The sequence below is a fragment of the Notothenia rossii genome, assembly GCF_949606895.1.
Source record: "Notothenia rossii genome assembly, chromosome: 6".
Lineage (NCBI taxonomy): Eukaryota > Metazoa > Chordata > Actinopteri > Perciformes > Nototheniidae > Notothenia > Notothenia rossii.
This window is the reverse complement of record NC_136909.1, coordinates 50,521,772-50,538,957: the sequence shown is the minus strand read 5'-3', so window position 1 is coordinate 50,538,957 and position 17,186 is coordinate 50,521,772. Positions and strand designations below refer to the sequence as shown.

Here is a 17,186-nt window from a genome sequence, read left to right as displayed (position 1 = left end):
TGGTAACACACATACATCTCGTGAAAAATAAACAAACAAGTAGCAATGATACAGTAAAAAAATACTCTCAGCTATAAGTTCTGATTCAAAATCTTACATTAGTAAAATGACAGAAGTAAAAGCATCAAAATGTACCAGAAGTAAAAGTATTCATTATTTATGATGCTCCATTTCTTAAAATACTAAACAATAGTTAGTGATTTGTTTGTTAAAAGTGGAGCTAATTTAACTTGATAGTGTTGCTATACAGCTTGTGATAAGCAAGTGGATTCTGGGCCAGATGACATACAACTCAACCAGAAGCTCAAAGGTCAATGATATCAGCTTAAACGGCAAAGTAAGCATGAGGCTGGAGGAAGATTTTCTCACAAGAAGGCTATAACGAATTTTATTAAGCATACTTAAAAGATGTAATTACTATTAATACTTTAAAAAAAGTTATAAGAAAGTGATCATCACATTGATTTGTCAAGACTGGATCGTTTCAACATTATTCTGTGCATCTTTATTGTGTAATCTGTGTTTTGCAGTGATCAAACTTTTTATATGGAACTGTCTCTTGTATTAGCTCTCTTCAGTTTTCCATGGGTTAGATAAATAAATAATGACATAAAGAAAATAGTGATAAAACAAAAAGGTAACATTTGAAGTAAAAGTATTTATAAAAATATACATTTGGTTTTGATTGCCTTCTTATTCTTCTTACAATTTTTAATAGTGGTTTGGTTGTAATTCTAAGTAAAAATTAACAAAATGTAGTTTCGAGTTTCGTCATGTAGCCTAAGTTGCAGAAATTACAAAAGTAGTCCATATCAATTTTAAATCTATAGTGTATTTTTTACAGGATAAATTATAGGCTATGTCTATGTACAATTTTTTTTAATGAAACCTCTAACTTTATTTTAAACGAATACATTTTTTTCGAATGTCCCTGAGGCCAGGGTTACACTCTGGATGCAGTTTCTAATCGGTTTCTAATGCATTTGTAACATTTCATTCACTCTCATCACCATACATCCATGCTCATCATACTGGCTTCCCATTGATGCGTCACTTCCGCCTCCTCCTTCGCAGAGCAAGATGGCGGCCGTCGTAGAGAGAGTTGATGGATGTGTTGGGTCCTTGGACTCAGACTCGGGATCCCCGAGACAGTGCAGCCCTCCCCCGGAGCAGCCGCACCAGAACAACCTGCTGCTCGGGCTGCCCATCGTGGCCATAGAGAACATCCTCCACTTCCTGTCTTACGACGAGATCAGCCTGCTGCGCGCGGTAAGAACAAAAACAAGCAGCCCGAAGGTGAACGGAGCTAAAGCTAGCCAACACGTCTGCTCTCTGGACACTAGTGATGTGAAGTCGGAATATAAATGACTGTGGAGACTGTTATTAAGCGTGTGGTGTCAAACGTGTGTACAGCTGTGTACGTAGCGCCACGGCCACAGAGCTCAGTGTGTTAGCTGAGAGGAACGGTTCCATCACTGGACCCCACACACCAACACACACACTGCTATATATGCATGCTGTACACCATCACACACCAACACAATGCTACACATGCATGCTGTACACCAACACACAGCTACACATGCATGCTTTACACCCCACACACCAACACATGCATGCTCTAAACCACACACACACAAAAACACACACACACACACACACACACACACACACACACACACACACACACACACACACACACACACACACACACACACACACACACACACACACACACACACACACACACACACTGCTACCCATACATTATTTACAACACACTGCTACACATTCATGCTTTACACTAACACACACCACACACGGCTACATGCATGTGTTACACCACACACACCAACACACTGCTATATATACACGCTTGTTCACAGGAGGAGGGTGGACCCAACAGTGAAACGCTGCATGTGTTTGCTCCTGTTTACCTGCACTCACACACCACCTGCCCCTTTGTGGTATGTGCTACATGATTTGGTCTGGTTTCATTAAAGGTCCCATGTCATGCTTTTCCGGTTACTACCCATCCCCTTGTGTGTTATGAAGGTTTTTCTGCGTGTAAACGGTCTGCAGAGTCACAAACCCTCAAAGTACACCCTGGGAGTAAAACTCTAACACAGAAAAGACCTGTCTATGCTGCCCCAGAATGCCTTGTTGGACATTTCTCTTTTTCTTCCTGGGTACAGTGACGTGCCCATACTCAAATGGACCAATCCGTGGAGCCGTTACGTTACGTCAGCGGAGGACAATATAAATCTATTTTAGTATACTTCAACAATGGAATTATGATCAGTAGAAATGGCCATGACATGGGACCTTTAAGTCATGTGGACTTTGTTGCATCAGTTGTGTTTTTTTTTCAGTCTATAGGCGCGTTCACACCGGAGTACTTTTCCCACAATAGTTCATCAGAACTCAGATATATTTGCGTTCACACCAAAAAGCCCCCTGAACTAAATTAGTTAATGAGAACCTTTTTACCCCCTTTTCAGTCCCTGCTAGAGAGCAGGGACTTTCATGGGAGAAAAAAGTTCCTATGTCTGATTGGCTGGGCGGATTGCAAACCACGCCCCGTAAAACTCCCAAAAAGTATTGTGAAGCCGCCATTTTATTATCCTCGCGTTAGCATTATTAGCTACGGTGGCCCTGAAGTGCAAGACACCACAGCATTTCACAAAACACCACAGCATTTCACAAAACACTACAGCGTTTCAGAAAACGCCGCAGCATTTCACAAAACGCCGCAGCATTTCACAAAACGCCGCAGCATTTCACAAAACACCACAGCATTTCACAAAACGCCACAGCATTTCACAAAACACTACAGCATTTCACAAAACACTACAGCATTTCACATTGGACGGAAAGGGTATTCCTTTAGGGAGAACACTTCTTGTTTGTGATTGGACAGAGCCAGCCAGAGAAGCACTGCTGTGATTTGTTGTTTTTGCTGCCAGTCAAGAAATGACGCTTCGTGATTGGTCAACGCACGACAGCGCAATATGTCCCAACCATGGTCCCAACACATTAGCCGTTAGCACACACTCAGAGCTCACAGCTCCTCATATCTGTTCAGAAACTGGACAAAAGTTAAACATGTACAAACCACAGACTGTCTATGTCATGGCGAATACAGTCGCTGCTTTATTTATGTCTGTATGACGTTGTTGTGAGTGTGTACGGAGCAGCTACAGGTTAGTTTAGCCTAATGGATCCAATTCCATTCAGAAAACACGCATTTTAAAAACTTTTCGCCTGCCGTCTTGTCTGCAGACTTGTCAAAGCGTTAATTCGTGGTTTTTACTAACCGTTATCAGTATGTAGTTACTTCGGCATCACTTTGAAACGTGTATTACAATTATATCATGGTGAAATATGTTCATTTGGTTTTAGTTGGTATCTCCCATAGGATTTACATGGAGATACACCCCGCCCCCTCTCCAACGCGCCTTGTTTGAATGACAGGAGCAAACACAGCTGACAGCCGCGGTGAAACTCGAGCGATTAGAGCGATGCGAATATTGGGTAGTCTACCATAGTATTTACATGGAGATAAGCCCCTTAAAAACCATGAATTAATAAAGCATTAATTCTGTGTTTACTGCTGTCATTCAAACAAGACGCTGGAGAGGGGGCGGGGCGTATCTCCATGTAAATCCGGGATAAATCGGGATCAGATCCATCAGGCTAAACTAACCTGTAGCTGCTCCGTTCACACTCACAACAACGTCATACAGACATAAATAAAGCAGCGACTGTATTCGCCATGACATAGACAGTCTGTGTTTTGTATATGTTTAAGTTTTGTCCAGTTTCTGAACAGATGTGAGGAGCTGTGAGCTCTGAGTGTGTGCTAACAGCTAACAGCTGATGTGTTGGGCCAAGCGTCATTTCTTGACTGGCAGCAAAAACAACCAATCACAGCAGTGCTTCTCTGGCTGGCTCTGTCCAGTCGGAAACAAGAAGTGGTCTCCCTAAGGAATACCCTTTCCTTCCAATGTGAAATGCTGTGGCGTTTTGTGAAATGCTGCAGCGTTTTGTGAAATGCTGCGGCGTTTTCTGAAATGCGGTTGTGTTTTGTGAAATGCTGTGGTGTTTTCTGAAATGCTTCGGCGTTTTGTGAAATGCTGCGGCGTTTTCTGAAATGCTGTGGCGTTTTGTGAAATGCTGTTGTGTTTTGTGAAATGCTGTGGCGTTTTGTGAAATGCTGTTGTGTTTTCTGAAATGCTGTTGTGTTTTCTGAAATGCTGTTGTGTTTTCTGAAATGCTGTGGTGTCTTGCACTTCAGGGCCACCGTAATTAGCATTAGCCCATCGCAGAAATGCAGAGAGACTAACTTGTGGCAACACAAAAGAAAACATGGGAGCGGTGGAGATGAGGAGGTGTCGGCGTTCTGGCGATTTTCTCGGAAGGCTTCAGTAGAAGCTGCTGGGAGTCCCATCAGCTTCTACTGAAGCCAGTCCCCAACTCCGGGGACTTCCGGCCGGGGACTTCGGGTGGCAGTATACGCCGTGAAGTTGTTTGCGGCCTGCCAGTAAACCCAAAGCAGAAGAAAAAGAAGTGACGTCAGCGGCTTCATTTGCCTAATCCTCCCCCAGGGACTCATTGCGGTGTGAACGCGATCTGTACTTAGTTCATGAGAACTAAAGAGTTCTCATGAACTAAGTTCTCATGAACTATCGTGGGAAAATAACTTGGTGTGAACGCCCCATATGCTGCTGTTCATGTATTCTTGTGTTGCATGGTTATATGAAGAGCAGGTGTCCATAGGGCTCCACCCTCCACATGGTTCTGCAGGGGAACTGAAACTCTGAAGTTAATGTTCACACATTAGTTTAGCTTTTCTGCGATTCGTATAACCTTTTCACCCCTTTTCAGTCCCTGCTAGAGAGGTGGTACTTTCCTGGGGAGGAAAAGGTTACAATTTCTGATTGGCTGGGCGAATTGCAAACCACGCCCCGTAAAACAAAAAAAAAGTTTTGTGAAGCAGCCATTTTATTTGCTCGCATTAGCATTAGCCCAGCGCACCAACCAGAGTTCCCGTTAGAATATTTTTTCGCCGGTCAACATGTCCGTTAAAGTTTAAATCTTCCGTACAAAATTTGAAAAGTTCCGGTCAAAGGTCTTCTTTGTTATTTATTGAGCTTTAAAACAAATTGATATGATTCGATATTAAACAAACTAATTATAGTAGATTAACTATTCAAAAGTGTACAGTCAGTCTTTCCCCTAGGATGGAGTCATAGCAGCGGTGCTAAGGAATGTGGGCTAGCATAATGTGAGCGCGGAGTGCGTGGAATTTTTTTAGTGTGTGCGAAGTGCGCCCCGCCAATTTGTTTCTATGTGTCAGCACAAGAAAGGCTCTTGAGGCCTAGTACCAGGGCCGGTTCTAGACAATTTGCTGCCCTTGGTGAGATTTTAGGCGACATTTTATATGTAAAGAATAAATGAAAAATCTCTACAAAAGACAAATACACTGCAAAAACAGAAACTTATTGACATAGGTAATAGACGTCAAAATAGCTTCAAATGTATTCAGTATTGTATGAACATGTTTGAATTGAGGGGTGGACGTCACATCCTCTAGGGCAGGGGTCTGCAACCTTTTTGACCAAAAGAGCCATTTTGCTCCTTTTTCCCAAAACTTTTTGTCTGGAGCCGCAAAACATATTTCATAGCTTGATAGCTAATAAAGTTGTATTTATTGTTATATCAGACAAAAACTACATTTTTTTTGCATTTATTAGGCTATTTATTACATTATATATAACTGTTAACCTCTAATAAGAAACAAAGAACTCCTAGGAGAATTACAAATAATACACAGGCCTACTTTAAAATAAATTAAACACAGCACTTGGGGAGTCCTCTGCACATTTGAAGGAAAAATAATTATTAAAATGGGCCCACTTTGAAATAAATAAAACATATAGCTGCACCCTAAAAAGAGTTAAAGGTAGGGTAGGTAAGAATGGAGAAACCAGCTCGAGTGCGCTAGAATTTGAAAATACACAACCGGAAAAAATAGGCCTCTTCCTTCAGACTTTCTTACAGAGCCCCTCCTCCAACACACACGAATGCGCATCATCAATGAGGCCACGAGATAAGTTTGTGCACAGATGGAAGGCTGACAGGCAGGTAGGCCATCCAGTTATTTTAGCCGGGTCGGCTAAAATGATTGGTCGTGCTTTTTACAGCGCTACGGCTTCCAGAGATAAATTTTTGTATGTATTTATTATCAAAGCATTTAATATATTCATTGCTATCGGGACGTTAAGAGCATTCCATGAAATATAACAAAAAGTGTTTTCTGAAATAAATTACATACCCCATTGAATTATGACTGAAGATTGTCAGCTGTCTTCCTCTCCCTTGTTGTTCCTCGATACGTAAAGACTGCAGCACCGTTGACAACTTCTCTCTACATATCAAACATACCAGTAAACCAGCATCGTTTGTTGTGAAAGCATATAACTGTCCACGCAGAATTAAATCCTGTGTTCCTCCGGTACTTTTCTTTGATTTATCCATAGTTTGCTCATCTAGCAGGGGGTCCCCGCGCGAGCGCCTCCAAGAAAAGGCGCTTGCGCTGGACCGTAGCAGGATGTGACGCATATTTTAGTTGACCTAATTAAAACCGTTTTGTTTTTTATTTATGTGTCACAGTATCACCTCAAAATACAAGATACGAAACATTTTCAACCGTGCAACAAAATATAAATAGTCCTACAAATACTTTTATTTTATTTCCTTCTTATTTTTGTCTAAGCTCAAGGGAGCCAGAGCAGAGGGCTTAAAGGGCCGCGGGTTGCCAGTAAAATGCTTCAATCTGGTGCACTTTGAGCACACAATTACTAGAGACCTGATCTAGGAGGCACAACTCTAAAATGCCCATATGAAAAAGATAGGTTTACATTTTAATAATCAAATAAGTATGTGAACATAACCAATAACCTACCATAGCCAATAACAAATAAATGTAGCTTATTTTATTTTTGTTGTTCATTCATATCTTATTCTACCCAGTTAACATTTATTTATGTATGCATATTTTTGTATCTCTCCAACTTTAAACGATATTTTTGGTTTACTGTCCTATAGTATACATTGGAATGATTTCAAACCTGTTTTTATTCATCCTAATAATTATAAAGGAGTGTCTTGGAAATATGTGTTTACATAATTTGTGGTCAAAACGTTTGAGACCCACTGAGATAACTTAGACTAAAATTAACTATCTAAATACTTAGAGAGTCCTTTACCTCACTGAGCCTCTCAGTCTGACAGGAGAGCTCTCCTCCACCCTGGTTGTAGAAACATCTACTTCTTATATCCGTTAGCGCAGCTAGCACCAGATTCTAATAACAACAGCGCCGGTACCGGTGCGCCCTCTCCCTTGCTCGCTCTCTCGCTACCACAATCGCACTTTGGCTGTGAGCTGCGGGCGCCTGATAAGCCAACATCTCCCACTTTCATCACTTACAGCGCCCACTGTACAGGGCAAATTAAACGTGTAACCAGGGTGAAAAGGGTGTTACATTGACTTAATTATGAATGTTGTTACATCAAGGCCAAAAATTTGGATGAGTGCCAACGGTCAAAAATGTTTTTTCCCTCCCAGAGCTACCTACCAGCGCAGCGCCCCCACAGATCTGGTGCCCTAGGCGACCGCCTGTGTCGCCTATGCCAGAAATTGGCCCTGCCTAGTAAATACAGTGGCAATGTCTCAAGATTTAGCAAAAATACACCTTTATTGAAAATACAGTAACACAAATCCACATAACAAAAAATGAAAAAGGGTCACCACTTATTATTATTTTAAGAAAAAAAAAATATATATATATTTTTTTTGATACCTGGCTGGCGCCCCCTAGCAGCGGCGCTCATATTTCAGCAGCAGCGCTGCGCCACCACTATTTGTATATAGGGGAAACACTGACAGTATTTTAGAATAACACGGGAATAATAAACGGAGCGCTCTCTCCCTCTCCTGACAGCCCGTCAGTCTCATACAGCTCGCGGATCAGTAATGAGTGACCCGACAGTAAAACTAAACATATCTATAACTAGTTTAGGTAGTTTGAGAGGTAATTATAATACCTACGTGTGATATTCTAACCTGAAGAGTGTGTTTTTCTCCGCTCACCGCTGCATGTGATTATACAGAGCTGCGTGTCGACTCGTCAGCAGCAGCTGATCTCTATCTCCCGTCAGATTAGACTTCACTGGCGTTTATGTCCATATCGATCAGATCTAGCTAGTTCTAGCTAATGATAGGACTACCTGCTTATTAAAAGACACCTAAACAATAAGCGTCGCTATGCAACCGGGTGAGGCCGCAAAGTATGGCGCAGCATTATGCATTTGTTTACATGCCCACCGGAACCCTGAGGCATTACCAACAGATCAACGCACAATCAACCCATACAGGTCATCTCTTTCTTCACATTACGTGTTCGACATTATAATTGACTATTCTTGTCTGTCACATACTCTTTTGTCTGTCACATAAGTGGCGGAAGTTGCGCAACCGATGCGGTATTGCGCTAAGGGGAAATTATTTTGACCGGAAAGATTTAGATTTGCCGGTCTTCAGCATATTTTACCAAAGCAGCAGAAGAAGCAGAAGAAGTGACGTCAGCGGCTTCATTTGCGTAATCCTCCCTCAGGGACTTATTCCGGTGTGAACGCGATTTACTCGGACAGTTCCGGGAGTAAAGAGTTTGGCGGGACTAATTACTGGGAACTAAGTACGGCAAAGTATGAAAGCGGCTATTGTCCCTGACAAATAAACCAATAAACTAAACTTTGTTGGTGGTTGTTGGGAGATGGGCTGCCACAGCAGATCCTCACTTGCACTCCCACAGACTGAGACCCTAAACTTCTGAGCTCTATTAGGTGTCTTCACTTACATGTTACATGTCTTCACATGCACGTTAACAGTTTTTACTGGTCTACTTTTCATTTGATTTCTATTAGGGATGCACGATATTGGTTTTTTGAAACCGATACCGATAAATTCCTGCTTCTCAAGACCGATAATCAATAATAATGTTATATATATATATATATATATATATATATATATATATATATATATATATATATAATATTATTATCGGTTAAAAACAATGAATGAACAATTGGCGCCATCATTTCTATGATGAAGTTAGAGATCGTTTTAGCCCTGGGGTCGTCTCTGGCAAACTTCTTGCCTTTTTCAAAAGCCTCGTCGATAGGTAAAAGCCCCGGTGCTTTTGCAGCTGCCTTTGGATTCGCCGCTAGTTTAGCAGCGCAGGCGTCTTCGTACGCTTTTAACACACCATCATAGCGATGGCGATGAGGTGACTAATCAGGTTGGAAGTATTATAGCTCGTTGCCTTTTTCCCTCCTCGTGGAACTTCTGCATTGCATTTGTTAATACAAATAGCAAGCGAACTATCTAACTCTGAAACTTTTAAATAGTACCATACTACCGACGACATGTTTGTTTACTGTCCTGGCTTCACGGCCGCACACCATTTACGTCACAGCCAGGCATGAGTTAGGAAGCGCTGGATTTGTGAAAAACTCCCCTCTTACTAAACCACTAATACCACAGTACTGGCAAAACGGGAGGAGCCGAGTGAAAAACAAGTGCCCCTCATCCCAATCCACCCACATTCTTTTCTTTTTTTTTACCCAAAAAATATATTTTATGTTATCGGGGCTATTAATACTTTTATCGGGTTTATCGGGATGACGTCATAATTCCTAATATCGGACCGATAATTACCACAGTACTGGCAAAACGGGAGGAGCCGAGTGAATTCTGTATTCTTTTCTTTTTTTTTACCCCAAAAATATATTGTATATTATCGGGGCTATTAATACTTTTATCGGGTTTATCGGGATGACGTCATAATTCCTAATATCGGACCGATAATTATCGGACCGATAATTATCGTGCACCACTAATTTCTATTTATTTTTGCACTTTCCATTGTTATGTCTTAAGTATATTGTATGTTGCATTGTTGGAGGAACCTGGGGTGTCAGAATTCCATGCCAGAACTACGCTGTAGCTACTCTGCAGATGAAGCCTTTGAACTTGAATCTTTGAATATCCTCTTTACAGATATCCCAAAATGTATATAGAATTTGATGCAAAACATTAAAAAGAAACCTGTGATGCACACACTTTCTACACAGCCTCTATTTTTATGTATTTTCTACTAAGAATGTAGTCTTATTGTGCAGCTGTATTAGGGAAAACTGTACTTAAGTACAGTCCAATGAATCAGTGTTAGGGAAAAAATAATTAAGATACCCCGTGTTCAGAGTCACCTAGAGACTTGTGATCACGACAAGGTGTGAGGCAACCCCTGATCCAGACTGCAGCTGGAACGTGGACATGTCCTCCTGATCCAGACTGCAGCTGGAACGTGGACATGTGTCCTCCTGATCCAGACTGCAGCTCGAACGTGGACATGTCCTCCTGATCCAGACTGCAGCTCGGACGTGGACATGTCCTCCTGATCCAGACTGCAGCTGGAATGTGGACATGTCTTCCTGCTCCCTCTCAAAAGGTGTTTGGCCTGTGTGTGTACTCCTGAGACAGAGTCCCTGTTGCTGAGCTGTCTTCTGTTGTGTCTCCTGCAGGTGTGTAAGCGCATGGACACGATCTGCCAGCGGATCCTGAACCAGGGCTTCCTGAAGGTGGAGCGCTACCATAGCCTGTGCCAGAGGCAGGTGAAGGCCCAACTGCCCAGGTCAGTGTCCACACCACATCTGGTCCCACACACTTTGGAACAACACGAGCACAAGGACATACCAAAAAAGGTTCTGAAGACATTTCGAAAACTGGATTAACTCTTCAGCGGTGTCTTTGGGTCACTGGTGGTCACAGTTAGTATTGCAGCTTGTCAGTGGAATTTTCTTGAAGTAAATAAGGCCCCGTCCACACGGAGACGAAACGGATTTCGAACCGAAGTCGATTTCAAAAAAGTCTTCCGTCCACACGGAATCGGCTCTAGAAACGTGTCCATCCAAACGAAACCGCTCGAGACGCTGTAGTACATATGCCGGGCCTTTAAGTGGCGCTGTACTTCCGCCACAAAATACACCAAAAGCAGCGAATAAGACCCCCCGAGCATGGGCATAAGGCATAAACAAACAAACAAGGTAGAAGATGGCGGTTATTCGTGCAAGAAGGGAGGCATTTGTGTGGACTGACGACCCTGTGATCTGCCGTTGTTGATGTTGTTGGCGAAACGCATCAGCAATGATGCGGGGGTGAGCAGGAGAGGTGGGGAGAGGCGGGGCTATGGCGTCATTGTTTCAGGAAATGATCGTATAGAGCGTGCACACGGAGCTGCAAGCGTTTAGTCTCCAGGCCTGTGTGGACGGGCAATTATAGGTTACTTTTGCCTCTGATGCTGAGACTGATGTAGATGTAGCTTTTATATATTTGTTAACGATTGTATTGCTTCGTATTAAAATGATCATTATCAAATACCTAAAGTACCTCAATCTGTGGCTAAGATTACTTTCTCATAGCAGGGTGACGGCAGCTACAGCCTCTCTACTACATGTGCTCTTAGTTCAATAGTAGGACAGAGACTAAAAAGACAGTGAGGTCACAGGTCATTTATACTGGGGACATGTCCCAACCACCTTGCATTAGGATATTTGTAAAAAATATTCTGAAAATAGTGTGCACAAAGAATTGTACACTTTGAGAAGGTTTATTTGCACAATAGAACATCTGGAGGAACAGAGACCACGTTGGATATTATAGTAATAATTGAATCGAGAATAGCTTTGCAGCAGAATACGATAGTTACTGCACTTTTTGTCAAAAAAAGTATTGTAAGCAACAAGCATAGGATGTATGTATGTGTTTGCGGGGGCTCAATGCACTAGTGTTTTTTTTTATCTGAAAAAAGTGTCCCCACCAGTTTAAAAAAAAAAAAGTTGTTAAAAGGCTGTTGTGCTGCCAGTGTACACAGACATGTAGATTGAAGCTGAATACTGTACATGTGCTCTCTCACAGCTGAGGTAAAGAACCACGATGTGCTGGCTGCTGTTTGACTTGAATGTGTGTGTTAGGGCTCATCACAAGGAGTCCAAAACTCAAAGCAGGTTCATAACCTCTGTCTGATGCTCTAACCAGGCGAAACCTTCTGTCTTCTGTGTCTTTCTTATTCTGAGTAAACTTGTTTCCAATTAATATCCCTCAGAAAACTGTGCTGAAATGCTTTAAAAGACGATGTGGAATGTGAACAACCAGACAAAGTCGGAAGATTAACTGCTGACCCAGCTGAAAACTATTTAGGAACGCTTTTGATGCTGACACGTTGTTTGAATCATAAAAGAGAGAATCACAATTCATCAAAGAATTTACCCCGCCTTATTAAACCTGTTTCTCCTTAGTGGTAGAACATTGACTTATTCCATTGCACTGTGTAGCTCAGGGACAAGATGTAGTTGTCATGCACCATTTTAAAAAAAAGAAAAAAAAAAAAAAAAAAAAACAGTTCTCTGTTAAAAAACAACCATCACCTGTGTGTTTATCTGAATTTTCTCCAGGCGAGAGTCTGAGAGGAGGAATCATTCTCTGGCCCGTCACGCAGACATCCTGGCTGCCGTGGAGACGCGCCTGTCTCTGCTCAACATGACTTTCATGAAATACGTGGACTCCAACCTCTGCTGCTTCATCCCTGGAAAGGTGAGCTGCCTCTGCTGCTCCCCACTGCAGCAGCAGGAGTCTTCCTCACAGAGGAGAGCAAGAAGCTCACACTCATCTGTTTTGATTTGTGCCACGATGTGATTTCTTAGTTTCTCGAGCTGTCCACAGGAGAGGCTCTGAGGTCCTCAGTCCTCTCCTGGTGTACTATCTTATCTGCTGTGTCGTGTGTCTTTGTTTTTTTAGGTAATAGATGAGATTTACCGCGTGCTGCGCTACGTGAACTCCACTCGAGCTCCCCAGCGGGCTCATGAGGTCCTGCAGGAGTTGAGGGATATCTCCTCCATGGCCATGGAGTACTTTGATGAGAAGATTGTCCCAATCCTGAAGAAGAAGCTGCCGGGGGCCGACCTGTCCGGGCGCCTCATTGGCTCCACACCAGGTAGTTGACACGTGTTTCTGTGGGCACTAAGAACGAGAGTTCAAAAGAAAAGTCACCAAAAGCAGCTCTCATGGGGGCCCAAGCCTCACTGTGAGGTGCTGAATATTCACATAATGTCTGTCCTTTCAGCACTGAGGCTTATTTTCACATAAAAAATAAATAGTCTTTTGTGGCAAAAAGGTTACAGGCAAAAAACAGTGAGTCTCTGTTTGTGGAAGGGTTATCCCACTTTAATTTACCATCTAAAAGACTATTAATGTCTGCTGGCATGTGACTCATCAATCATTGAAACAGTGTGTTCTGTTTGTTCAACCTTGTGTCCGACTGTTGCTGTTGAGGTGGCTTTTTTTTGCATTAGCTCCAACTGTTAATTTATCAGACGTACTGTATATTCAATCACAATTATTGGATTATTTTGTTCAAGAAATGGTTGTGTTTTATGCTTCCCCAGTGTGATGCTTTATGTTGCTGTTTATATCATGCTACATCAATGGCTATACAAAAGTAGACATTTGATCATTCACACAGATTGTATTTATTTTTAAATTCCTTAATTGAAAAAATACCTGACTGATTAATCTATACAAAAACAGTTTTTTAGTTTCAGTTTTGGCACATTCTTCAAGACAAAATGTTTTGCATTTTCCTTCTACCCTGCAGCGTCTCTTATTGCGTGTGTAGCCGTTTGTAGTGAAGACCCCTGACCCTCTGTCCTGTTCCTCCAGTGGCCGGACCCTCCACCTCTCTGACCACCATGTCCCTGCTGGCCAAGAACACGCCGTCGCGCTCTGAGATGACCAAGGTGCAGCAGCAGGTGAAGGTGAACGGGACATCCATGACGGTGCTGCGGCGGGAGATGACGGAGATCCGGGTGAAGCAGCTGGAGCAGCAGAAGCAGCTGCAGGACCAGGAGCAGAAGCTGCAGGAGCAGACGCAGGTGATCGGGGAGCAGAGCGCCCGGCTGGCCGAGCTGGAGCACAAGCTCCGCGAGCTGATGGACAGCAGTGCTGCTGCCATGGGGGGGGCGGCCCCCTCCACCTCCAGCAGCGCCGCCGTGTCCTCTGCTGTGGCCGCCACGTCTGCTGGGGGGTCGGCAAGCAGCAGTGGGTCCACAGGGCATGAGGGCGAGGGGGGGGAATCACTCAAACGCAGCAGAAAGAGCTCAGAGCGCCCCCGACAGTCCAAACGGCTACGCAGCAAGAAATAACACTGACTGATCACACCTCTCCCCAACCCCTCGCGTCAGCCCCCCCCCCCCCCCCCCCCCCGGTCTGTGAGGTGAGTTTGGAGTATCGCTCTTCGCTTTATCTCCCACTAATAAGCAGGTGGCCTTCGCTGCTTAGACTATTTATTGAAGGTTACATTAAAATGACTGTATAGCTTTTTTTAATGTAGAAGCTTTTATAAGAGGCCTATATGTTTGCAAAAATGTGGCATGGCTTAACAGGAACTCAGATGGTCGGTATTTTTGGTTCACATTGTATATTAATGTAGTTTCTGAAATAAAATCTACCAAGAGATATTATTTTGGAAACCTGCACAATTAAATATCAGATATCAGAATACAATTACAGACTCATAACAGTCCTTACATTTCAAGTTTAATTACCATAACCTACAAAATAAACCAAATGTAATGTTGCATGTTTTGGGTTATCAATTAGCTCCTTTCCATTGCCACATGGGCAGGAGCTATAAATCAATAGACACTTTTTATATTCACATCCGCTCCTTCCTAGCTGTGGCTAAGTTGCAGTGGCTCGGGTGGTTGGCTGCTCAGACCCTTTAATTTCAGTCTGGTCCATTTTTGAATCACCAAAAAAAGGAAGGCTGGGTCAGACTCAGCTGTTGAAAAAAGTGATTTGTTAAAAAGGTTTCCGGCTTGTCAGACCGCTGCGGCCCTGACGTGCCTGGTGTTCATGCTTTTGTTTTATTCATGGCTAAAACATGATGTGCATCTGTTCCTTTATGATCATACTAGTGCTTCACGCAGCCTATTTAATGCAAATAATACACGGACATCATTTCACTGCAGAACGCTCTGCTCCTGGAAACATATTTGATTATCGCCAAACATATTTTTCAAAATAAGAGAAATAGTAGTTAAACAATCGTGCATTATTTCATACATTGACATTTTCAGTCTGAAAACTCACTCTACTCTCACTTCAGCAGAGTCTGATAAGATGAATTGCTTTTGGAATTTCTAGAAACAGTAACTATGTTGGAAGTCAGCACCGTACTGCACACTACATACTGATCTGTATATACTGAGTTAACCAGTATGCTATCACCAGCTGTCAACTAGATTGATAGTTTACACTGAAGTATCAAGCAATATGTTTTCTCTGCATAACAGACTGCATGGCTGTTTAGATCACATGACCGCAGGTACACATCACTTTAGCTTACATGACCATCGATTGTAATGTCACTGGTCCGTGCCACCATGGAATGAAAAATGAAACAATTATTGTTTAATACTGTAGCTCTTAATCGTACCATCAACCATCATGCCTGATTATTTTATCCAACAGTGCAATAATTAAACCATCTGCCTGCAGTCTGAAGAGCCGCAATGCATTGTGGGGCAGTTGATTATGTTGTGTAAGCTCTCTTCTCATGTTCTGATGTTTGTATACACATACAGGCATTTGTCACAAAAACATAGCCACATGCTAAAGCATCTGGAGCACACTACATACTCTACATGACATCACTTAGTGCGCAGGATGTTGATATGCAGTGATGTTTTACAGAAACAGCTGTGGCACTATTTAGACTCACACACTGGCTAATTATTTGTAGTAGATGGGTGGAATCACACAGCATGGTCCTAAAGGAAATGATGCAAAATAAAAGAAGTCTACTCTACATGTGATGGCATTCTAAGGGTATGTTCATCCAAATGATACATCTTCTCACTTCCTCTAGAGATATGTCTCCAAGACATCTGCCCCAATCCCAAAACAAGGAAGGAAAGCTAACATGCCTGGACAGAGGGAAGTTATAAATGACATTTTTAAACCTTGAAAGTTTGTCAATTTTTTTCTTTTAAATGTTTCAACTTATTTTGACAGTGAGGTTAAGATGGTCCCTTTCTGATGAGGGAACTATGATGATTGTGAGCAGTCTGCAGTGACAGAAAGGGAGGGGGGGGGAGGAGTTCTGGCCCCCCGCCCCACCTCTTGCCTTGGAGGCTAGGTTAGGTCTGAGCCCATATTGTGGCTGCACTTTTGTTCTCTGTGTAGAGCTCTTCTGTTGTGTGGAGAACAAGAAACTTTGGAGATGCAGTTCATGTCCTTGTGAACACTAGCGTCTATTACAATGTCACTGGGCAGAAACACATAATTGAGTGGCTTAATTTGAGACTGCGTCTCAGTTTAGAAAACTGTACTCTAATTTCCATGTACTTTAAGTCTAGATTGTGATTATTTCATGTATGTATACCAAGAAAACTATCCTTTGAGTTTGCTAACTTGGGGCTAACTGCAGTTTTGTTTTCACACATTGCTGTTACAAATGTACCCATCAAACCTATTAAAAACTCAACATTACTCACCCTCTGTTTAAACCCACCACACTGTTTTTACAGGCAATGTTTACCCACCTCAGCCACTACACAGGTTCATTTATATCAGCCCTTAGAATATGTGCATTCTAACATTTAAGCCTTAAAAGGGTGCTCTATTATTTTGTCTTGAGATACACATTAACAAACACAAATAACCCAGCATGACAGTACAGTACTGGTGCTGTACTTGAGCTCAATACTTATGCTGGTGCTAAGCAGGTCACTGGCAGACCTGATGCTAATGCTAACATTAGCAGTTAACAATCACAGCTGAGGTAGAAGCAGACACACAGCAGAGAGGAGGTGTCTGCAGATTTGGTGAACATTCTCTTTGGATTTATCCTTCCCATTCAAGACAATATTTTAAATATTGCAGAAAGTGGCACAAATACACATATTAAAGAAAGGCCTGGCCTGTTAAGTGGATAGGATTTTTATTGATGTATTGTGAACGCAATGCTGCGCAAGTGTGGGTCTGCCTCACACAGGGTGAC

The 17,186-nt window shown here is 42.5% G+C and overlaps 1 protein-coding gene across 1 annotated transcript; it reads left to right on the top strand.

Moving 5' to 3' along the window:
- The first annotated feature begins 1,028 nt into the window (after positions 1 to 1,028).
- On the top strand, positions 1,029 to 16,681 carry fbxo28 (F-box protein 28). Its single transcript, XM_079686854.1, has 5 exons — positions 1,029 to 1,269; positions 10,651 to 10,760; positions 12,580 to 12,718; positions 12,923 to 13,118; positions 13,844 to 16,681. Exons 1-5 carry the CDS (start codon positions 1,081 to 1,083, stop codon positions 14,323 to 14,325), a joined length of 1,116 nt encoding a protein of 371 aa, XP_079542980.1. The 5' UTR covers positions 1,029 to 1,080; the 3' UTR covers positions 14,326 to 16,681.
- Positions 16,682 to 17,186: the final 505 nt, after the last annotated feature.

Bases quoted from the DNA above. Each gene is read 5' to 3' on its own strand.
- fbxo28 (XM_079686854.1), top strand. From the start codon at position 1,081: ATGGCGGCCGTCGTAGAGAGAGTTGATGGATGTGTTGGGTCCTTGGAC. The intron at 1,270-10,650 runs GTAAGAACAAAA...TGTCTCCTGCAG, and splicing joins AGATCAGCCTGCTGCGCGCG to GTGTGTAAGCGCATGGACAC. The intron at 13,119-13,843 runs GTAGTTGACACG...CTGTTCCTCCAG, and splicing joins CCTCATTGGCTCCACACCAG to TGGCCGGACCCTCCACCTCT.